The sequence below is a fragment of the Electrophorus electricus genome, chromosome 16 (genome assembly GCF_013358815.1).
Source record: "Electrophorus electricus isolate fEleEle1 chromosome 16, fEleEle1.pri, whole genome shotgun sequence".
Lineage (NCBI taxonomy): Eukaryota > Metazoa > Chordata > Actinopteri > Gymnotiformes > Gymnotidae > Electrophorus > Electrophorus electricus.
The window spans coordinates 9,658,397-9,682,167 of NC_049550.1; the positions used below are offsets into that span (position 1 = coordinate 9,658,397).

Below are 23,771 nucleotides of genomic sequence, written 5' to 3' on the forward strand. Positions count from 1 at the left end.
CACCTTTTGATATATTACATTTACTGAATCATAAGGCCAGTGAGTTTAAATTGTGCAAACCCATTTCACCAGTTCTTCTTACTACACTGCTAATAACAAATTCAAAAGTAAAATATAACTATTCTCCGAGCAGAAAGAAATTTACTACGGGTTATAGAAACAGAAACTATCTACACAGAGCACAAGATATTCAGCATACTTGGACTAAATAAAAATGAGCCAACTGCGCAGATGTGTGCGACGCTCGAACGCGACCAGAAAACAACATTTTGTCGTCATTTCCTTTTGTTACACCATGAAGCAACATTAGAAACAGTTAAACATTATTAAGTATCTAGTTTAATTCAATTTATATTTAAAACGTAGTTAGTAGGCAGTACACCAACAGAACTCAAAATACATTGACATTTGTTAGCTATCGAATCAGATGTTGGCTAAACGTTACGGTTTCTAAGGGAGGTTTTAGTTGTCGACTTCCGCCACAACACGAGAAATAATTAAGCTAGAAACAACGAAAAGGCTGGAAGTTTGGCAGTCCTGTGAAATTTGACCAAAATTCGTATATCCTCAGGTTTGTTGCTTTTTGGTTTTCATTTTCAGCTTTATTTGACGTTTATTAAGATATCAATCTCAGATCGACTCAAATCAATAGCAAATATAACGTTAGCTAACCAACCAGCTAGCTAGCTAACCCATTACAAGCCCCTTCCATACTGGTAGCTTTCAGTATTTTTACATGCAAAACAATTAGCGTGCGAGTACTAGCAAAATCGGGTTATGGAAATAATTCGACTAAAATGTTTTCATGCCCAGGAACACGATTACGTAAAAAACATGAGATCGGGGTCATAATAGCCTTAGCAGTAGCGAAAATGCCAGTGATTTCACGATTTGTGTCAAAATATCCTGCTGAAGCAGATAGCTATAATATGCAGTATGTAGCAGATATAATGAAGGAGTATGGCAGGCTTACTCGCTAACAAGCTATGTGGTGGTTGTGATTTTGAACACCCAAAACCAAAGATCAATAACTACCCCCCCCCCCCCTCTAGAGAGAGATAGATAGTGTGTGTATATATATGCATATAAATAAAACATGCATCTACAACAATCTAAGCATAAACTGAAGTATTGGTGATGCACAAGTGCAGTAAACCTTGGTATGATCACTCAAAAAGGTAGAATAATTCGAAAGAACACATGATATCCTGCTTAGAATGTTGTCTTGTAATCATCTACAACAATGTTCTTATTATTATTATTCATTTCAAGATGTTAATTGTGTATTGTAATTAACCCAACTGATTCCATGCACCATAAAAGGCAGCAAAACACTTGAATTATTGTCATCATGCCTCCCTAATTAAAATCAGCCACATGTGAATAATAATAATAATAATGATAATGATGACAATAATTTTAGCCCCAAAGCCTAAAATTATGCATAGTTGGCATTAATTTTGTAGTTGATTTTCAAATATTAGTCTGAATAACCTCTCTAAGGTAATTGATTAGCTGAAGCATCTGTGACCCCACAGTGATGATCTGATTATTTTATTGTGTGCCTATATTGGGCTACATTCTGCAGCTCTGACTAACTTCCATAACCTTTAAGCAAATGGCAGTGTCTGAAAAGGCATTGCAGAACTCAATAGGAAGAGACCTTTAGGACCATTAATTACCTGATTCTGTTTGAGAAGTAAATGTAAAAACGGTTACAAACAAACCCTTGTGTATTGACTCAGCACTGTGTTTGTATATATTTCTTTAAAAGGCATACTCAGTAGTGATGGAGGGAACTTCTAAAAATGATGGTGAATCACAAATGTCTGTTGCTGCTCAAGTTCCGTTCATTGACCTGTGCACAGTCCTTGAGAAGATCCAGAAAGCCAAACTTCGACCTGATAAAGCTAAATTCTTAAAAGATTTCATGGATTCATGGAGAAAGTTTCATGCTGCCCTTCACAAAGACAATCCCAACACTACAGACTCATTCTACCCAGCCATGCGTCTCATAGTGCCTCCATTTGAAAGGGAGAGGATGGCATATGGTATCAAAGAAAACATGTTGGCGAAACTCTATATCGAGGTTTTGGGCCTCCCAAAAACAGGACCAGAAGCAACTAAGCTTCTTAATTACAGAGCTCCCACTACATCTCAAGGGGAATCAGGAGACTTTTCCCTTATAGCTTACTTTGTCCTCAAAAAGAGATGCCCAAGCCAGGGTAACCTAAGCATTAAGGAGGTCAACAACTTTTTAGACTCAGTAGCTATGAATAATGCCAGCAAACAGAAAGACCTTGTGAAGAAAAGTCTTTTACATCTGATTACTCAGAGCTCAGCACTGGAGCAGAAGTGGCTTATTCGTATGATCCTGAAAGACATGAAGCTTGGCGTTAGCAAGGAAACAGTGCTCCAGGTATTCCACCCAGATGCTCCAGAGCTTTACAATGTCACTACAGACTTGGATAAGGTATGTAGACAGCTACATGACCCCTCCATTACATTGACTGATGTGTCAATTGGGTTGTTCTCTGCCTTCAAACCTATGCTGGCGGCTGTGGCCAACATCCCCCAAGTGGAGAAACAGATTGGAAATCAGCCCTTCTATATTGAGACCAAGCTGGATGGTGAACGCATTCAACTTCATAAGGATGGGGATGTATATAAATACTATACACGCAACTCATTTGAGTACACACAGCAATTTGGGGCCTCGCCACTAGAGGGGTCCCTTACACCATACATCCACAATGTCTTTAAGTCTCATGTGGTCACCTGCATCTTGGATGGGGAGATGATGGCTTACAACCCCACCACAGAGACCTTCATGCAAAAAGGCAGCAAATTTGATATCAAGAGGCTTGTGGATGACTCCGAGTTACAAACATGTTTTTGTGTGTTTGACGTACTGCTCGTCAATGACCGGAAGTTTGGAAATGAGCCTCTCAAGAAGCGTTATGACACCCTCCAGACTGTCTTCATGCCTGTTAAGGGCCGCATCCAGCTGGTGCCTAAAACCGAAGCCAAAGCCATTAAGGAAGTTGTAAACGCCCTCAATGAAGCCATCGACAATCGGGAAGAGGGGATCATGGTAAAAAACCCTCTGTCCATCTACAAGCCAGATAAACGTGGCGAGGGCTGGCTGAAGATTAAACCTGAGTATGTGGATGGTCTGATGGATGAACTGGATTTGCTGATAGTTGGAGGCTATTGGGGGAAAGGTAGGCGGAGTGGGATGTTGTCCCACTTCCTCTGTGCCGTTGCTGAAACTCCAAGTCCTGGAGGGAAGCCCACAGTGTTCCATACAGTCTGTCGCATCGGATCAGGCTACACCATGAAGGAGCTTTATGATCTTGGCTTGAAACTGGCCAAACACTGGAAAGTTTACCGCAAGATTGACCCTCCTCCAGCCATTTTATGTGGAACAGAGAAGCCTGAGGTTTACATTGAGCCACAAAACTCTGTGATCATTCAGGTCAAAGCAGCGGAGATTGTAGCCAGTGACATGTATAAAACTAACTGCACATTGCGTTTCCCCAGGATTGAGAGAATCAGAGAAGACAAAGAATGGCATCAGTGCATGACCTTGGATGAGCTAAGTCAATTCTGCACTAAAGCCTTTGGTAAGCTGGCGTCCAGACATCTGTACATCCAGGAAGACCAGCCAGACAAAAAGAAACGTAAACTTGGGCCCAAGCCCAAAAGGACTATTGGTATTGTGGACCACTTCAGGTCCCAAGACCTGTCAGCAGTTACCAAAGAAACAGACATGTTTGAAGATGTAGAATTCTGTGTGATGAGCGGAAGTGACACGCATTCCAAGGCTGAGCTTGAGAAGACCGTGGTCCGCTGTGGCGGCATCGTGGTGCAGAACCCTGGGAAGGACACGTACTGTGTGATTGCTGGGGTGGAAAACATGAGGGTGAAGAACCTCATTGGTGCCGACCAGTATGATGTGGTGGGTGCCTCCTGGCTGCTGGAATGTCTGGACAGGAAACAGGTGCTGCCATGGCAGCCACGACACATGATCCACATGTCGCCTTCTACAAGGGAGCACTTTGCCGAAGAGTATGACTGCTACGGAGACAGTTACTATGTCGACACAGACGAGCAGCAGCTGCGGGATGTCTTTGGCAGGGTCAGACTTGTGGAAATGGAGGTTGCCTCTGTGGCTTCAGTAGAAGAGAAGTATGGTTGGGATGACTTGCCAACCAGCATGTTTAGACCTTGTTGCGCCTACTTTGACCGGTATGGTGACATCGGAGACCCGAAAAGTTTCATCCAAGGGTCATGCCTGAACTCCCGGGCCCTGGAGTTCCGCTTTCATGGAGGCACAGTGATAAAGAGACTAAAAGAAGGCATCTCGCATGTTGTGGTGGCAGGGGAGGAGAGAGTGCAGGACCTGAGGACACTGAGGCGTCTCTTCACAAAGAAGTTCAAGATAGTTAGAGAGACATGGGTAACTGAATCTGTTAAGGCAGGGCACTTATTGAATGACAATGACTACCTCATGTAATAGTGGAGGCCACCACACCATTTAGAGACTGCAACCCGTTTATGATCATTGTTGAGATGATCATCTTTGACTTTTTAGCAATAATAAGTTTGCACAGGCAATATGTGCCTTTTTAGACTACCATTTTAGATTTACATAAATAAGTACATTTTTATTTAGACAAGCTTTATTTGGATTCCTTACAGAAAGTGTGGATCATGTGAATATAATATTTTAATTTATTAGTTTTTTTTAGTTTTATGTAAGATGGTTTCATGTTTCATAAGAATGACAGAATAAGGTTGTTTTTACAGTTTATCTTTCTATATGACAAAAATTAAAGATTGGTGAAGTGAATTAGAATGTTGATGGTATTGTAAATAATAATGCTTTGTCAATTTGTGAAGTCATTCAGTATACTTACATCTGTCAAACCAGTGTGTTTAGGTGAGGCCTAAGCAATTTGGTTCTTTAGCAAGCTTGACACATTTCATTTAGACCACTTGAAGAATACAGAATTTATAAATTGTTTGTTGACTTTCCGATTGTTTTGTATGTGAGCTTTAAGTAATCTTTCAGCAGTTTCACTTCAATAACATGATCTATACTGAAAAGTGATTTGCTCTTTCCATAATGGTAATAGCAGCTTGCCTAATATTGGTTCTACCAGTTCAAATCAAATTTCTTTTGATTTGAGGATTATGTTCACATATGTTATATTGAGCTTGCCTGGTTTGTTTCTTTTAGCTCTATTGAAAACATTGATGACATTCTTCCTCTAAAAGCACCATTTCAGTGAACCTGAAAATGAGGTTTCTCAGCATCATCCCCTGATACACACACACACAGAAGATGCACACAGGATGCACACAGGGACATACATAGCCCTGAAGGGATGAGAGGAGCTTAAGAGCCCCTTATAAAAGGTAATCCAGGGGGAATGAGGAAATCGTGTTGCCAGAGGGTTTGGAAAGGTGAGCGAGGGCATGCCAGGTAGGACAGCCGGAGTCTGAGCTGAAATGGCTCCCCTGAGCATGTTAGAGGGGTGCACCCACCTCTAAAAGGTTCCTGTATGGAAAGGTCAGCGAAGTAGCAAGGGACCACCCGCATCAGCATGCGCCGTAATGCATCCGCCTCAGGCGAGTAGATATTGCCCTTAGCTGCGGTTCTGTGACCTGTTTGTGGTCTGTCTTATTAGAGCTAGGTTTAAGGTATGGGGAATGAACACTGGTCCCAGATCAGTGCAAATGCCTTTTTGTCTGTTATGGCCTTTACCCAGCCCTGTTTTATGTTATATATGGGTGAGATTTATTATTTGTGAACTGTAGAGGGAGCACTTTGCTACTTTGCAGTAAGGGCCAATTGTGTTTTGAAATGTACATTTAGTAGAGTCCTTTCAAAGAACTACACCACCAAGCAAAATGTATTATTACTGAAATTATCATAACTAATGTTATGTGTCTTAAATCATTCAAAGTCTGTACAGATCATTTAAAGTCTGTCTTGTCATAGGAGTTAGAAAAGGTTGTTTAAATAGGGATAAACATGATCTGATGCTACTGATCCTACTCGATAATTGATGGCTCAGCTCTCAGTAGAAGTCTTAATCAGTTAGCAGTGGTAATTGGGCATACCTACTAAACATTCCAGAGAGAGGGGATCCATTGCTTTAGGCCTTGACATGAATAAATTGTTTGGAAATGGTTATGTGCCTTTGACAGAAATGAGGCACCCCATGTAGAGAGCCAGCAGACGTTTACTAATAATGGCTAGATTTGCCTTGCAAATGAGTGTTCTTTGGCTCTGGGGACGTGCTACCTTCGCGCTGGGAGTCCACTGACTGCTTTTGTATAACTAACCCCCTCCCCTCCAAAATTTCTCCAATACTTCAAGGTCCATTTCTGTATAAAAACGCTCAAGAGTAGGACAAACAACGGTGAAAATGTGCATTCTGTTTTGGCTTCTGCTTGCCCCTCTGGTGATGTTTCAAATCTCAGAGGCAGGTTACTGAAAGGTGAAGGATGTAGCTGGCGCCATTAGGGGAGTTCTGATGTTTCAGCGTCTTCAGCGCACACCCACACAGAGCATGACCCTGACAGCCGTGGCCTGCAGCAAATGTGGAAGGAGCATGAATGTCCGGTTTTGGGGGAATTGTTGATCCCGGATCACCTAATGCGTTTATTTGCGCAGTATCGAGGATATCAAGGTGAACAGCCTGCGGTATTTGTTTGGGCATGCATTTGTCTTTCTGCGTAGCTGCAGAAGTAGGCCGTAGCTACATCATCTGAATGGCACACCGTCTCTTGTTCTGCTCCGTTTCTAATCTCTTTTGAATGAAGCGGAATAAAGCGGCGAACATGGGCTCAGGCTGGCGTGCGGATCTGTGCCACAGCTTCAGTCCAGCTGGCTCCCCTTGCTTCTGCCTCCTGCCAAATGCTGCTCTTATTGCTATTATTGTCGTAACCAGCAGCGTCGACTATTGGACTTCTCTTCCGGGATAGTTTGTAATGGTTCCATTACTGTACATGGATGGGGTGAGTCCCTGGTGGCAAACAACTGGTCTGGTTAAAAAAATAAATAAAAGAAAAAGAATGATGAATTTAGAAGAATGCTGCATATAACGCATTCATTTCTCATGACTCCACATGTCGAGCTGTTGCATATAAAACATTTACACTGATTCCATGGCCCCACCTCTGCATATTATTTGTGATGACTACAATGCAGCACCCTCTCACTGCTCTGTGTCACAGGCATCAGTCTGACCCTTTCATTCTTATGAGGTGTACCTACTATGGTCTAGCTGGAATCCAGGGGTTCGGTGCGACACAGCTCTCTCCGGATTGGCTTTCTCCGCTATGTCCCATTTCTTGGCTGAGGATAAACCCATAGTCTAAGTGATTAAGTGCCATCTCTGACCTCCTTCCAAACTTTCCCTTTGAAGTGATAAAGCTTTTCCTAAAGAGTATGTAGAGGAGATTCTGGAATTGGGGACAGGATTGAGTGAATGGGGACATTTTTTTTTCTCTCTGGGTGAGACTAAGTTCATTAAAATGCATTATAGTTAACATCCCTGGAATATTAAATGCTTCGGGAGAGGAGTTTTCTTGCCAAAGACTAACAATGTGAATCTAATCACTTTTTCTTTGGTAAAGGGTAACTCCCTTGGCTCCAGCAGTTTTGCTTCCGTCTTCTTCAAAGTCCTTCTTTTTTCTTCAAAGTGCTCATTTTTGGCTCAAAGCAGATACTTTCCCTCAACCTTTAAATCAATGAAAGATAAATTTCACTTAGATTTCTGATTAAATTGCGAGATACTGACATTAACCTTTATAGCATCTGTCAATTTATCAGGACTCTGTTTAACTATGTGTGTATTTGTGTGTGTTGATATATGTATGTCTATATGTTTCATGCACATTGAGTACATGTGTGCATGTGTGTATAAAGGGAATGAATGCAGTGTCATGTGTCTGTAATGTAGTGAACCTCAGAGAACTGAGATGGTCTACGTTCCACTTTTGTCCTACTACTACTAATGATGTCATTGTGCCTTGGAAGAAGACATATACAAGGCCTCTGTCCTTGTGATTTGCTAATGAAAACTGCTTTGTAAGTAGAAGAAATGGTGCCCTCGTATAAAGCATTACCCTTGTATAAATATGACATGCACACAAATGACATCTGCATTCTTCATCTCTAATTTCTATCTATGAGACATAGATCTCTACTACACTGATATATATATATATATATATATATATATATATATATATATATATATATATATATATATATATATATTTTTAGTTATATGTGCGCATCCTGTATCTTTCTGCTGCTTCAGAGCCGTTACAGGAATGTATCCCTTTAAGGCATACGTTTTTCAGAGGCCTTCAGGTTCTAATGTATCCAGTTCTCTGTCACCACATACTTGGATGGGCACGTTGCCAAGGTGTGACGCCAAAGTGACGTAAAAGCTTTCTTCTTTCAACTCTGCCCCAGGCTGTACCATCTGGATGGATCTTTCACCTTTTCTCTAACACAGCACGTGAGACAGACTGGGACAAACCAGAGCTATTTGTGGGAGGGCTGGTTTTGAATGATAGATCAGCTGTCAAAATGGGGCATCCCTTACGCTCATTTGATTGGCTGGTTATTGTTTAATCACAGTTACATATGGCAATGGTGGTTAGACCCACATGCCTAAACACTGTTTAAAGAAGCTACATACCATACATGCTTATGTAGTGCCAGGTAAAAGGCTGAAACCCAAAACCGTGACATTGGTGACATTTATTCATGGTTTTCCTTGTGCATGTATTATGCTGTATGCATTATGTATATTTAAATACAGTTTTATTTTCAACAGCTAATCACTTGTCTCCCATCAGTCAGTTGATATTTTTATCTTCCCATTGATAAAGCCCCAGTAGGTTAACTAAAGAATGCCCATGTCAAAAGAGTATTGATTTTCTGCTTTGTCTGCGGATCAAGCTTCCCGCATCTGCCGCTGGTCTCTTCACTGTGAAGGGTGCAGACTGAGTCCCCACGCATTCACACTGTGCTCAGTTTGCATTGCCAAGAGGTTTTTTTCTCAATATGCATGAATATGAAGTATTGTGACTCTGAGTTTCCTTTCACACATTTCTAAACATATCACTGCTGAGATGCTTTAATTAAGAAAAGGACATGGATTGATTTTTGTAGCCTTCTTTTTAAATGTCATTAACAAAAAAAGAAAAAAAAAATTCAGTTTTGAAATCAGATTTTACCAGATAGGGAGCAGTTACTTTACATTAATATCTCTAACTATGAAAAAAAGATCAGTAAACAGTTTTACGTCCAAGTAAAGCTTTTTATTACTTAGGAAAAGAATTGGCGACTCAAAACAACAGATGATGTTAAACAAAAGTGTCAAAACAACATTGTTTAAATAAACACATGGATATATATTTATTTATTTATTTATTTATTTATTTATTTATTTATTTATTTATTTATTCTGGCAGCCCATTTTTTCTTCCAGTTCTTGAAAGACAACTCACCATGTGTCCATAATGAAAGAGCCATACAATGTCATTTTCCTGTCAAGTTTTTGGAGGTGATCTCTCTCTCTCTCTCTCTCTCTCTCTCTCTCTCTCTCTCTCTCTCTCTCTCTCTCTCTCTCTCTCTCGTATTATTCAGCCCTTGTCAGAGTTTAATAGAGGGAGTCAGGGTAGCCCTCTTTGATGCTGGAATATTTGGACAAACACAGACCCCTCTGGCTGAGTTTTACAAGTCCAGCAAATCTAGGCCAAATGCTACATGCCAATTTTAAAGGCCCCATATCTTTCATTTGAAAATAAGCAGGTAGTATCTCTGTCTCTCTCTCTTGCTTTCTCTCTCTTTTTCTCCATGTCAAGGGACTGTTGAGGCTTTCCCTGTGTTCTTGTAAAACCACAATATACCATTAAATACATATAATGTCACAAAAAAACAACACTTCACTGCTGATTACCTATTGGCCTCAATTTCAAGGTAGTATTACTTTGACTTCCTGCAGCAGCAATCTAGAGGACTCCAGTCAACCAGGCAATGTGTCTCACAGCTAATCGAATAGAAAGAGAATGGCAATGAGATTGGACCTACTACTGTTAGATGTGTCCTTAACCTGCTTTCATGGTAAATGTTACAAATTCAGTTGATGCAGATAATTTGAAACAAATTAGAATGAAGTGACTTATTCACTCAAAATGAAGTTTAAGAGCATCTTTTATCTTTTTGATTATATGTATGTTAATAACAATATCACTAATTTAGTATTAACCTAACGTGAAGCAATTTAATTACTGTATCATATGTGTAATGTATAACATTAAGTATACACAAATAATTTCACTGTAATGTGAATATAATTTAATGTACATAGCTTAATATGAAATCTGCTTTTAAAAGGAGTCCACTTTTATTGCATTATCAGTAAAGATTTTGTCACCAGCCCATTCAAACACACCACAAGCCAGTTCTTCAGAAGAGATCTGGTGAAAAACATGGATACTTAGGACACATATGCTGCTGATTAGCTCCTCTCATGTGTCAGACTTTGGGTCAAAACATGCTGTGTGTGTGTGTGTGTGTGTGTGTGTGTGTGTGTGTGTGTGTGTGTGTGTGTGTGTGTGTGTGTGTGTGTGTGTGTGTGTGTGTGTGTGTGTGTGTGTGTGAGTGAGAGACAGGTTAACACTATACCATATGGTTGTCCACTGTGAGACAAAATAGAAAAGCAGGGACCAACCACTGAGTACCTGCCCAGTACTTTGGCTCGTTTTTCTAAAGCCTTTATGTGAAGTAGACTAGCGTCAGCTTTATTCATAAACACTCTAGAATAAAAGCTTTTCACGTGTACATAAAACACCATAGGTCTGATTAGTATATAAGACTGTGCATTCTAAAAACCAGAATAAACAGCACTGTGCATTCTTATATCAAGGATATCCAGCCACATTCGTTTACATTTCTCCCCGCTTAGTATTGGTAACCAAGCGGTAAAAAAATAACTTAAAAAGGGACTCATTTTCTACAGAAGATTGCAATAAACTGGAGTGCTATGGGATTCAAGTGGAATAGGCTACTTCCAGGTTTTACGACATTTAAAGGGCCCTTAACTATCATTTGCCGCGATCCGTTAGTGGGAGTGTTCTGATGTTGCTGACATAGAATTTATACACGAGAGAAATCAATATCTAATTAGATGCCCAAATTTACAGCCTGTCAGTTTCGAACAAAAATGTAATGTCTGATTTTATCTGAGACCAGCATTATTTTGACATACAAAAGTATTTTTATCATTATTTTAAATCTATACGTAGTCCTGTATTTTTTTAAAAAAAATTTTGTGGTAATTTCTTTACATTTATAGACCCAATTATGTGCTTATTTTAATTGGTGTAAAACCTGCTGATACTGTTTCTTGTTTATTGAAACAGAAAATGGTCACTGCAGATCGATCTGTTAGTATCAACAGTTTGCATGTTTGCCGGTTCGCCAGGACAGATCATTCAAAGCGCTTTAGGTGACGCAAACGAGCCTGTTATCAGTAACTAGTTCAAGGCGAACGAGGTAGCACCTTAACATTAGACCAAGATGACCGCTAATATCGAGAGAAAGGAGCCCACCTTGCACGGACACGGAAGCGAAAATCGGAGCGTTGAAACAAGTCCCTGCGCTTCTAATCAGAAACCCCGGAATCAGAGCGAGCGGCTAGGTAGCGGCTCGAACGTATAGCGGGTCTGCGCAAAGGGCGAGAGCGGAACCCGTGATAGACGAAAACGGAGAGACATGTTGCTACAGATAACTGGGTTTTTCTCTAGAGAATCGCGGAGAATGGGGATTCGACAATGTACGCAGTAATCCCCCTGAATATACTAATTGATTGGGAATTGCAGATAATCGCGGAGGTAAGACAGGACCACTTGCAAGCTATCGTTTAGTGGGAAAAAGACGAAAGACAGACTTCACGTCAATGACTGTTGTGGCAGAAAAAAACCCACGGTGGAGTCAGCCAGTGCTGCGCTTTCCCAAAATATGACCAGCGGTGCTTGGAAGTGTCGGCAGCGAGATGACGGCTTAAAAATCTGGTTTGCACCCCGCGAGAACGAGAAGCCATTCACCGACTCCGAGAGGGCCCAGCGATGGCGACTGTCATTAGCGTCCCTCCTGTTTTTAACCGTGTTGCTTTCTGATCATCTGTGGTTCTGCGCCGAGGCCAAATCGACAGGGACCCGAGACAAGGAGCCTGACAAGTTAGCCTCAGTGGACACTGGTGCGTACCCGAGCGTAAACCCCAAACCCAATCTCCCTCCAGCAAACAGCAGCCTCAGAAGAAACGAAGATGCTATTTTTATAGAGAATTCTACCAAACCTACGTGGAGTCTAGAAACTTGTCACGCGGATAGTTTGTCCAAAAACTGCTTTACTTTTGTCAACGCTGACCACTTGTGTACGGGCCTTTCGGAAACGAACGGGACGCGGTCGGTGGACCTAAAGGATTTGTACCTTTCCTTTTGTAACTCTTACTCTCTTATGGATCTGTTTAACGGGTCAAGTCCTGACAATTTGACCTGCAGCCTTGACGTGATAATGAACGATCTGTCCAGATGCAGCCAGTGCGTCCAGGCGTACCAGCGCTACGACCTGCACGCTCAGGAGAAATACGAGGAATTTGAGATCATGACAGAAAGATACGAGACGGATGTATACTCTGTAAGGACATGCATGGATGAATGCAGGGTAAGGCTCGCGGAGCTCCATTCTCTCAGTCCCTCTGCTTTCAGTCAATAGAGTTGGGTCTTCCAATCTAGTCGTCATGGTAACTGATGACAGTTTCATGGAGATGGCTCTTGGTAGGCAAAAGTGCATTTGATATTAGATACTTGCTTGATTTAACTGCTGTGCGACCATTGCGCTGATACGTCGCCAAAAGTCTCTTTTCAGGCAAAAGAAGATCAGGATGCCCTTCTGGAATAACAAGAAGATTTTTCTTTGCTAATTAAAGTTATCAATTTCTGTTGCAATCACATTATGTAGACTATACAGTATCTTAAGTAAAATGATCAATACATAGTCTGCATTGTTCCGGGCAGTTCTGGAGAGTATTAAAGATTGCCGCTGATCCAAGGTTACTCTGTGCACGAACAGCTGCGAAGCCAATCTTTCAACGTATGTGCGTCATTGTATAGCGCGCAGGTGCAGGCGCCTTTCTGACTGTGTAGAGGAAATAGCTTATAGGCCCAGCAGCAGCAGCTCCACCAGGTGTTCGTTCCCGTCCGACCCACTCCACACTGAGTACATTTCAATAACACTAATAGGGCAACGGTGGTTTCTCGGCTGATCTGTCAGAAGAGCTTTCCTTCATTTAGCTTTGTTTGCACATCACTCTGCGCGCGCTGAAACAGCGCGCCCTCTTAACCACCATAAACTTGGTATTAAGGTTAATTTCTAGCTACCGTTGTCATCTTAAATGGATCACTCCTTGCGAGGAAAAAAGGCCCCAAATGGCTCGCTGTGTGGTTTCTGTGCTGATAAGGAAACGATCATGCCATATTCTCTACTCTTTGTTGCAGGGTTGTAATTGATAGTCAAACATTTACCGAGAACCTGGTGCGAGGCGCCTTTTTAAAATGAAGCAGCGAGTTGGAGATAAGATGGTGAATAAGAGGCCGACGTGTTATGTTTCATTAGCGGTTAATTTGACGAGAAAAAAGATTCTTGTTCACAAACTCATATCAAGAGTGTGGAGAGAAAGGAATATTCACTGTCCATGGATCTGTACTCGGTCCACTGGCGAATTATTAAGAGCCATGCTTTGGCTAAACTAGCTTGCTTTATGTTTGTTTTCATATACTACCTGCGGTTCAAAGGACGTGATGGGGCGTGATGGTACATATAATATCTTCTCCCCTCACCAGTTCGCCATTTAAGACGTCATTAATGACAATAAGGTAGCCTGATTGTAGGCAATTGTACATGGTTCTGAAACGGCGTTGTCTCCTACGTGTGTCCCAGTGTGTGGGTCTGACTTCAGCAGAATTAAATATGTTTTGCAGCAGTTTATAGGCAATTCTTTACAAGATGAAATCATAAGTTTTTTTTGGAAGCGATAAAGTGGCACGTGAGAGGCTCATTACAAAGACAGCTGAATAAGGTATAAAAGAGTAACACGAACATACTTTGATGGCGTTCTACTAGACGGTATCTACTAGACTACTGCTGTCATAGATTTCATGCTTCAACGTGTGGAGAGGGTTGGAAAACTATTTTCTACCGCAGCTGCATAATGCACGCGGGCAGAGAGGCCAGCACACACCGCCACTTGTTATTCCGTTTGAAATGTCTCCAGAGCAAACAACGATGCAGATGTGTGACACGCTCCGACTTATTGTTCCAAGACCGTTGGTACAGATAGGCTAATCTCCACAACCAAACTTGAACACAATATCGAGTTTATATTTAAAAAATATTTTAGGGGATCGTAATATTTTGTAATCATATTCACAATATTTTGAAAGCATACCGACCAACAATCGTATTAAGCTGGCGGTAATCATGTAGTGGGAGAACTGTTGTTTACCAATTTTAGGCCTACTATAGCCTGCAGTTTTTCTGCCACGTCATTATTACCGTGCTTAAGCCTGACGAGTTTTATATGTATTAATTTAGTATCATTTGACCGAGCATTATGATGGATCATATTTATAAGGAACATTTTTCAATAGCCTCATAAAAACCGTCCCAATTTAGTACGATAATCCCCAACTGTGAGCCTCCTCGCCTAGCGATCTATATAGCAACAGGTGGATTTTGTTTTGTTTGTTTATATATATAGGTAAAGATCTTGAGTTGGAAATTATTGCTATGCGTCTTATGCAAATGGAGTTTATTATTGGGAAATTACCTGATGTAACCTATGGAGTGGATCAGACTGAAAACTTAGACTAAATCGGTATTGCAGTTAAAGGCAACATTGGGAAGAAGAACATTGTCGATTTTGTCATATATAATATACACAATATTGCCCCACTGTATTTGTCTGTGTGTGTGTGTGTGTGTGTGTGTGTGTGTGTGTGTGTGTGTGTGTGTGTGTGTGTGTGTGTGTGTGTGTGTGTGTGTGTGTGTGCGTGCGCGCATCTTTATATTGCCACAAAAGGACATGGTTTGCTGTTAAGGCCATTTTGCACATCCCAGAGAGTGTGTATGATCAACGTTGTGTTTTCTGAAAAGGATCTCTAGAAATGATTTTCAGAGTTTATCAATGACTTTAATGGGTGTGTGAAGCATCCTACGATGCTATGATGTTGTGACGCTTCTTCTGCAAGCAATTGCGAAAGTACCCAGTTGATTCTCCACACACCGGTACAGCAGTTCCCCTGAACAAATCTGAATGGAATCATTGATGTGGAGGAAGGTGGCAGAACTCAATCTGAGCTTCTGACAGGCAGCTGCTAAGAGATAGCCAGATGCAGAAAGAGAGTGTGAGAGTGAATGAGAGAGAGAAAGAGAGAGAGAGCTGGAGAGAGAGAAAGTGAGGATGAGAGGTTGAAATAGTGAGAGAAAGAAAGAAAGAGGGAGAGAAAGATCGAAAGAGGGAGAGAGAAAGGGAGAGAGTGAAAGAGACAGAATGAGAGAGAGAGAGAGAGAGAGAGAGAGAAGGATGGTGTGAGATAAATGTGAGAGAGTGTGACAGGGAGATATCTGGAGAGATGAAGCATTGAGAAAGAGGGGGAGAGAGAGACAGAATGAGAGAGAGAGAGAGAGAGAGAGAGAGAGAGAGAGAGAGAGAGAGAGTGGGTAATCACTGTGACAGCCAGATCAGCCCTCAGGTTGATTTAATCAGCCACTGCCTCTGCACCATGACTGACTATGTGTGGCAGGAAGTGGCGCTTACATGTGTGTGTGCATACGTGCATGTGTGTGTATATGTCCTTGTGTGGGGGGTGGGGATGCTAAAAAAAAGAACGGAAGTAAACGTGCTCTCCAGCAGGTCCAACCATTTACTGAGGGGGAAAACACACCAGGTGAGGAGAGGATATAGACATGTTCTTACTCAATAGTGTGCTATTCTTAGCCAACGCATTGAGTTCAGCACAGCCGTGACCATGGTGCTGCTGCTACTTTTAGCATTTCTCGGACCGTGCTAATGTCTCCTTGCGATCACCAGCCATTGATTGAGTAGCTCACAGGAGTGAGAACTGTAAGGCAGAGGGTGAAAATCACTCCGACAGCCAGTTCCTTCCATCAAGATGGCTTTTGTCTCACTCACGAGCCCTTAAATCCCTGAGCACGGAGCAGGCATGCATGGGCTGAGTGTCACATGACCAGCTGCTCAAGTTTAGACTTTGCTGCCATTTTATCTGACATCCAAGTTGTCCAGATATCATGAAGTGTTTTCAACCCGAGAACTGATCCCGGCACCGTGATTCCGTCCGGTTGTCGGCTGTATCGCTGAAGCATTTAATTACTGTGCTGCAGCTAGCCTGCTGTTGTTACACTTACTGCTCTCCTGTAAATCAACCACTTTGTTAAGTGACACATATCTTAAAATTGTTCAGAGAGTGGAGCCCAGGTAAGAAACAGTGCTGTCCATGTAGCAGCTCAGAGTAAAGATGAACAAAACATCCGATACATGGACTGAGCATTTCACACTGCTTCACTGGGCTATATAAACATTGTATGCCTATGTCTATGATATTACTTTATGCCTATGATTTATATGTCTACATTAATCATACAACTCAGTTCTTTTCCATTTCAATCTTTTTCTTTCTTTCTTTCTTTCTTTCTTTCTTTCTTTCTTTCTTTCTTTCCACTGTACACACTTCAGCTAACAGAAGATAGCGAGACATTATGTTCATGCACGGTCTACGCTAATATAATTGTACAACTCCCGTTCTGAAAGTTGGCCCCAGCTGTAACCTGATAATGCCAATAGTGATTGAGTTGCTTCCTAAGCCTACCATAGCTTTAACATGATTGGACCCTCCCGATGGCATTCAACATCGGCCATTATTATAAGATAAAGACTGGGTTTTAAAATGCAAATTCTGCTAATCCAGACTCTCACTTCATTATGTTTACAGAGACTCCTTGCTTGTACTTTATTATGCTCCTTCAGGCAAGCTATTACTTCATGTGTCTCATTGCAGACTCCTCCTTGGTCTTGTTTCCAACCCTTGTGATTGCTGCATTGTTAAGAAAAATGAGAAATGAATGAGAAAATAAGAAGAAACAATGACAAATGAATGAAGACCTGGAAATGAAAAAAATGGCATTACTATTTAGTGCTTATAAATAAGTCACAGTTTTCCTATATGAAATTGACAGCCTCTGCACCTTTCCTAGAGTTGTAACACTAAATCTTTCCCCCCCAAAAAGCATTAACACTGACAGTCTGTGTAATTCAAATACTGTAATGTCATGATTGTAAATCCTTGCTAATAAACATCAACAAAAAAATCCAAACAAACAAAAAAGACTGCATTAGGATGAGGTTGCAATTTGACTTTGACTTCCTCAGCTCTGAACTTACTGAAATTACATCACTTTCTCAGCTCTGAAGTTATGAAGTTATGTCACTTCCTCAGCTGTGGACTTACTGAACATTCTTCACTTCCTCAGCTCTGGAAGCTGGTATCTAAAATATAAATATATCATTTGCTCACTCCTAGTCTGTAATAGCATGGTAACTGTATGCAGCCTCAGAAATGTATTGCCATTGGTGTTCTGGATCCATTCCTTTATTGCAAGCTAAGGAGCAGGTTCATCACTTTGTTGTTCCAGAATCACAGAATGCATCACATCGCCCTACTAACAACATGGCCCTAGCCCACATAAATAATGTGGCAACTCATAGCAAGGAACATGCTGCTGCAACTGACTGTGACATGCATGGGTTGTTTCATGGAGAGAGAGAGAGAGAAACAGACAGAGAGAGAGAGAGAGCAGTGGTTGTTATTAAAATGGAGTGGAATGGAGTAACAGTACTGAATAACTGACATTTTGAGTGGTGCCTTAATCTGGTGATTTTGTAATTATCCTAATGGGGGATGTTCAGTTTAGCAGGGGGGGATACTCATCCCCTGATTATTCATGATTATACATTCAAGTCCATCTTAGCAAGTGGGATACACATCCCCTGACTGTTCATTAGTGGGGGGGGGGGGGAATACTCATCCCCTGACTATTTATTCAGGTTCATCTTAGCAGGGGGAATTCTCATCCCCTGACTGTTCATTAGCAGGGGGGATACTCATCCCCTGACTGTTCATTAGCAGGGGCAGTACTCATCCCCTGACTGTTCATTCAGCACCTCATTGCTTTCCTGAATTTCACAACCAACCAATGTGTCTGGACAATGACACTGTGAATGACTGTTGTCAGCACCCTTCTCAGTTTAGCACAACTTCAGTTGAAACACCGAGAGGTAAGACTGAAAGAAGTGTTATGATACAGTGTTGAATTAGACAAGTTAGTGTTTATCGTCCTCCAATTAATAACTTTTAAATGTAGTATTCATAGTAAAATAGGCTCAGCAGTTTTTCTGATGCTAGTGTTGATGATACAAGAGATGTAATAGTGTTAATCAGAGTGGTAATCAGAGTAATAATGTATGACAGGAGTAGACATAGGCAACTATTATACAGCTACTTTTAATATACAGTGCTTTCCATATCTCTCACAGCTGATGCAGTGATTTTTACATAAATAAGATATACAGACATGCTTTGGTCTTCAGATAACCTGGTAGCCAGCCAGCCATTACCTGCATGTTTAATAAAGCAGAGCTTTCCATTGGATAGGGTCAGGATGGGCGTGGGAGCTGGGCCTTATTAGAATTCCCCTGACTTTATGAAAGCAAAGCTGAGGAGTGGTTAGGTCTTGCATGAGGGGCGTGGCTGTGTGTCGAGGCCGAGCCTCAGGTCAGGTCTCCATGACGGCATTAGAATGCGGAGCATGTTTGCTCATTCATAAAAGCCTGCCACAGGCTTCTGCAGCCTGGCAGTGTGGAACACACAGGCACGCCAAGGTCAATGTCCCTGAGCATTGACTGCTACTGCTGCAGAGGAGGAGAGGAGGATCTGCAAAAACAGGACACACATACACACACACACAAACACACACACACTTTAACACTTTATAGACATAGAGTATGCCAGCGTGCATACACACATACACACACACACACACACACACACACACACACACACACACACACACACACCAGTCAAACATTCATGCACACAAACACGATGACAGCAGTCCCCTAAGTCCACTGCAACCAGTCCTGTTCAGAGACTGGACTGATCTTCCCTTTGCGGCAGGCACGAATGCTGAAGTTACGCCGCCGGCTGGTTCTCTGCGTATGAAGGTCACCATGCCACAGCGCAGGTCAGCTTTGCCTTTGAGTGCATGTCACCAAGGAGACAGTACAGCAAATTAATCAGGCACGGCGAGTTTGACGTCAATCTTCATTCATCTTCTCCCGCTGCCAACAAAGGGCTGTGAGACACCTTGGTCTGCCAGAGTTTAGCGATCGTACACACAGAGAAACCCAGCCAGAGGGCCCTCGCACTGCAGTAGTTTGGTGGCACTGGTGTACTGCAGCATTAAATCAGACATAGTGACAAAACATAATGAAGTAGATTTAGACCCTTTACAGATTTAGACCCTTTACAGTTAAGCTGATAAGGTTAACAGCAGCCCATGGCTTTAACATGTAGGGGTTCCTTTAGTAAGTCTGCCTGATAGAATACACCAAACCCATTTAAACAGATTAACTCTCATTAAGACATTATGTAAGTTACAAAGCTATGTTCCATGTTATTGCTCACTGTAGCATTAGGCAAGAAAATGATGTCATAAATATCTAAAACATATAGAATATGTGAGGTTAAGGTGAAGAGAACTCTCCCCACCTCCTACATAAGCATAAACATAACTGATGGAGTGTGTAGCGCTGAAAATAGCAGTGCCCTTATCAAGAGCCTCTAGTGTGGTTTTAATGGCAACAGATTCTTTGATAGCTGCCAGATATCCAGCAGAGGACTTCCTTCTTAGATAAAAATGATTTCACACTTTACATCCACCCCACACTATTTAATAGGGCGACTTATAGTCAGAGCTGTGGGGAGACAGAATAGCACACTGAGGAGCCCAGGGACACGGTCTTTACCTGTGTATGTCTGTCATGACTACTTGAACATCTGCATGTCCTTAACTGTCCATATTGTGAAAATACAGATCCTTGGAGAAAGAACCATATAATGTACATATTTCCAAAGTGCTAGCACCAGAAAAACAGCTTTGCCTGTGCCAAGGAAAATAAGAAACCTATCTGAGCCAAGAGATTCAGTCCCTACACCTATGCTGTGAGGTAGAAGTCCAGTGGGTCTCCTGAAACATAAGATACACTGGTTCTACTCAATCCAGCAAAAAGAGAAGCAAATCTTAATCCCAATGCTCAGTGATCATAATTTAGCTCAATTATTGGCCACTTATCTGCCGTATACCACTCCAGAACTCTGCATTTATTTTAGACCTGCCCACCTCATAGCTAGTTGGGCCTCATAGCTAGATGGTTAACATAAACACCAAACAACTGCATGGTGCTGTTTGAGGAGTGTCAGTGAATGGCCTACTATTTTACCATTGGTCTTGATTAATAAAAATGTAATTCTATCTCGAAGGTTGTAACATTACCCCCAGGCTGTAGCACAGCAGGGTAATTCACTCTATCATTGTACCATTCTGCCTCGCTGATTATTTCTGCCCATTATCATTTATTTATTTCTGCGAACCTTTTTTGTGCTGATTTTGTTCATTTAAAAAACAATCACTCCAAACAAAAAGGTTGTCTAAACAGTTGCGTATTGACTGAAAAAGATAATTTACTACAGCATTTCCAATATACAAGGAAAATGCTCGGTTGGAAATTCACTGCTTTCTAGGCAGGTTTGAGATTAGCAGATCAACAGTCTTGGGCTTGTTGTCATTGTTACCAAGCCTGTCATATTTTAGGATGTGATGAGGTGGACAAAGGCACAGAGGGAGGAGAAAGAGCTCCAAACGTTGGTTGCATCTGTACCCATCAATCAGAGATGAGAATCTGCCCGATGTGCTAGTTAGCTACTGCTTAGTGGGTGGTGGGGTTTGCCAGCTCTCTGTTCTCTTCTTCTGGCTACTTGTCACTGCTGGATGTGATAATAGTACACTGCTGCATATTTGAGGTATGTTTTAGGTATGTTTTAGGCATGTTTGTGCACTGCTTGGCTGTTTTGCTTTCTGCTAACTGCTAACATTCTGCAACATGGATATAGCTCACTCTTTGTTGAAGCATTATCTGTATTTTTATGATTTATTTATTTCTACTCTTGAACAAAAATAAATAATAAAAAGGTATAGCACTGTGGGTGTGGCACTAGGGCCAAGCCCCGCCTAGCAGGGGGTTGCGAGGGTGTGTCTTCTGCCTATGCTCAGACCACTGAGTCTGCTGCTGAGGGAGAAATAAGATAGATAAGAGAGAGACTGCAGAACACATAGCTGGACCTAAAGCTAATTCACCTGCCCATTACATGTCCTGTAAGTGGTGTTAATGACTGTAATCACTTGCCTTTGTTGGCACTGATGCTCCGTTTGGCCTTCCGCGGACAAGCAAAGTGGAGCTAACTGCTGAGATTATGACCACGGCACCCCACCATGCAGGAAACTACTGGCTACTCATACCTGCTGTTATGCTGGGTAATTTTGTCCTACATTGCTAAGTTCAATGTGTCATTACCAGGAGGTGTAGGCGAGGCTACACGCTAGGTCTAGAAAAAGTTGGAAAGCAACTCCAGCACTGAGGTGCAGCTATACTTGGGTCCAAAGCTTCAAGTCTAACTTCAGGGACATTGCTTCTGCCAGAGAGGGACATTACCTGCTCTCCTTGCAGAGAGAGGTTCTACCACTGTGGTCTTGCTTCCAGTTCGGCATTGACATCAAAATCCACTGTACCTTAATGACAGCATATTTCATCATGTTTCCTTTCTATCACTTAACCACTAGCACAGTAGCTACATTTTTATTTTAAAAAATCTGGGATTGGCTAGCAGATGATACTAAGATCGCTGTGCGATGGCCAGTAAGATATGGCCTGTTTCTCTTTGTGAAAAAAAAATCCCTCTCTGCAGTCCTACAGACGATGTGTGATAGTGAGGTGCAGATCACAGCATCCTTGGTGATGTCCTGCGGTGTGACAAATAAAGGCGAAAACTATTGTTGTGAGACCGGATGCAGTTTTAAGTGAAAGCACTTCAGCATGTGAAATATATTTCTAATGAGTCATCTGGTTGTCAGCCAGTGATATCCATCAACCCCACTATTCCTACTCCAAAGCAATCTGCCTCCCCAATCTAACGGGAGTCGAACTCCTATGGTGTTGGCATCCACACTCTTGGAGCCTGGCACCCCCTCAGTGGGACGTATGGCACAGTGGACAAAAGTTTTATGCTCCCCTGGGGCAGCGGGAGAGGTTGGCACATTCTCTACCTCTGGGTTTCTCCTGTGCCTTACTGCTTGTGAAACACTGGGGAACATTTAGTAAGGCTTTGTACGTCCCCAGAACAAGCAGCTCTAATTCTACATCCAATGTTTGGAAACAGAAAGTGCAGATGAACAGGAAAGTAAATCTATGTTTTTAAAACATTTATTTACTGCAAAAACTTTGTTGATGTAAAGTTAGATGCTATAGCCACTCTGTTGGCATTCTTTGGTGGCACACCACTCTCAACCTGACATTGACATGATGTGTGAAAGTTCCAGTAGCACTGCTGTGTCTGATAAACTCATACAAGGGGCATGCCCACTCTGGCTACCACAGTCGCAGAGACTGCTGTGTCCGTCACCCGAATCATGTCCAGTGGGCCTGTGTTTTGGAATTATCCAGTGAGAAAGTGGATGGCAGGGGCCAGTCAGGCTTTGGCATGACAACAGATACAACTTGGCCTGTGAATAAACACCCGTGAAATGCACCTGTAAGGTTTGCCTCATAAACTGACCTGTAAGTATAGGTGCTTGGGGTGTTTTAGTAAAGTGGATGAGTGTTTATGAAGAGTAAATATAAGTTAGGTTGGAATATAAGATACAGTTGACAGGACTTCAGACATGACCCCTGATGACTGTGCTAGTCACAAGTATTTAGGCAGTGTCTGGATCTTTTTGACTCTGTACTCCAGGACATTGATACAATGATACAACAGAGCTGAAGTTTATGGGTATTTAAATAGGTTCAACAGTATTTTGGGTGAACCATATAGGAATGACAGCCAAATGGATCTCCACATTTGAACCAGAAGATCATTTAAAGCAGAGGTTCTCATGAGTGCTTCAGTTTAGGGCAGTTAACCAAGCTGCTTCTGGTCTGCTGAGAGTACCATTCCCTCAGCACATGTCTCTCTGATTTACCCACTACCGCTCATTAATACTCCCGGGATGTGTTCAAGGTGCACAGTGTCCTCTCAGGTTCTCTCCACATACCTTGATGTTTCATTCATTTGTTTCCCTACATTTTTGATTTGAAAAGTTTGAGTTGTACTAGCAGATTATTATTTGTAGTCAGTAATTCACAGGTAATTAAAATTCACCCTTCATTAAATTTAGAGATTAATAAACTCATTTATAGTAAATGTAGTGTATGCATATTTCACAACATTTCACTCTATAGTGCACAAGCAATATCACTAGTCAAATGTACTCTGGTCAAACA

The 23,771-nt window shown here is 41.8% G+C and overlaps 2 protein-coding genes across 2 annotated transcripts in view; both read left to right on the top strand.

Moving 5' to 3' along the window:
- Positions 1-302: 302 nt before the first annotated feature.
- Positions 303-5,650, top strand: lig4 (ligase IV, DNA, ATP-dependent). The gene is made up of 2 exons (XM_027011828.2): positions 303-571; positions 1,775-5,650. The coding sequence occupies exon 2, from the start codon at positions 1,790-1,792 to the stop codon at positions 4,517-4,519; it is 2,730 nt and encodes a 909-aa protein (XP_026867629.2). The 5' UTR covers positions 303-571; positions 1,775-1,789; the 3' UTR covers positions 4,520-5,650.
- A 5,906-nt stretch (positions 5,651-11,556) lies between these two features.
- Positions 11,557-23,771, top strand: part of fam155a (family with sequence similarity 155 member A) — a 34,331-nt gene continuing 22,116 nt past the window's right edge. Inside the window, exon 1 of the mRNA XM_027011762.2 lies at positions 11,557-12,763. Coding sequence (XP_026867563.1) covers positions 12,059-12,763 — 705 coding nt within the window. The 5' untranslated portion in view covers positions 11,557-12,058. The remainder of the gene's footprint in view (positions 12,764-23,771) is intronic.

What these genes read in the sequence shown, in the direction of transcription:
- lig4 (XM_027011828.2), top strand. Translation starts at nt 1,790, where the DNA reads ATGGAGGGAACTTCTAAAAATGATGGTGAATCACAAATGTCTGTTGCT.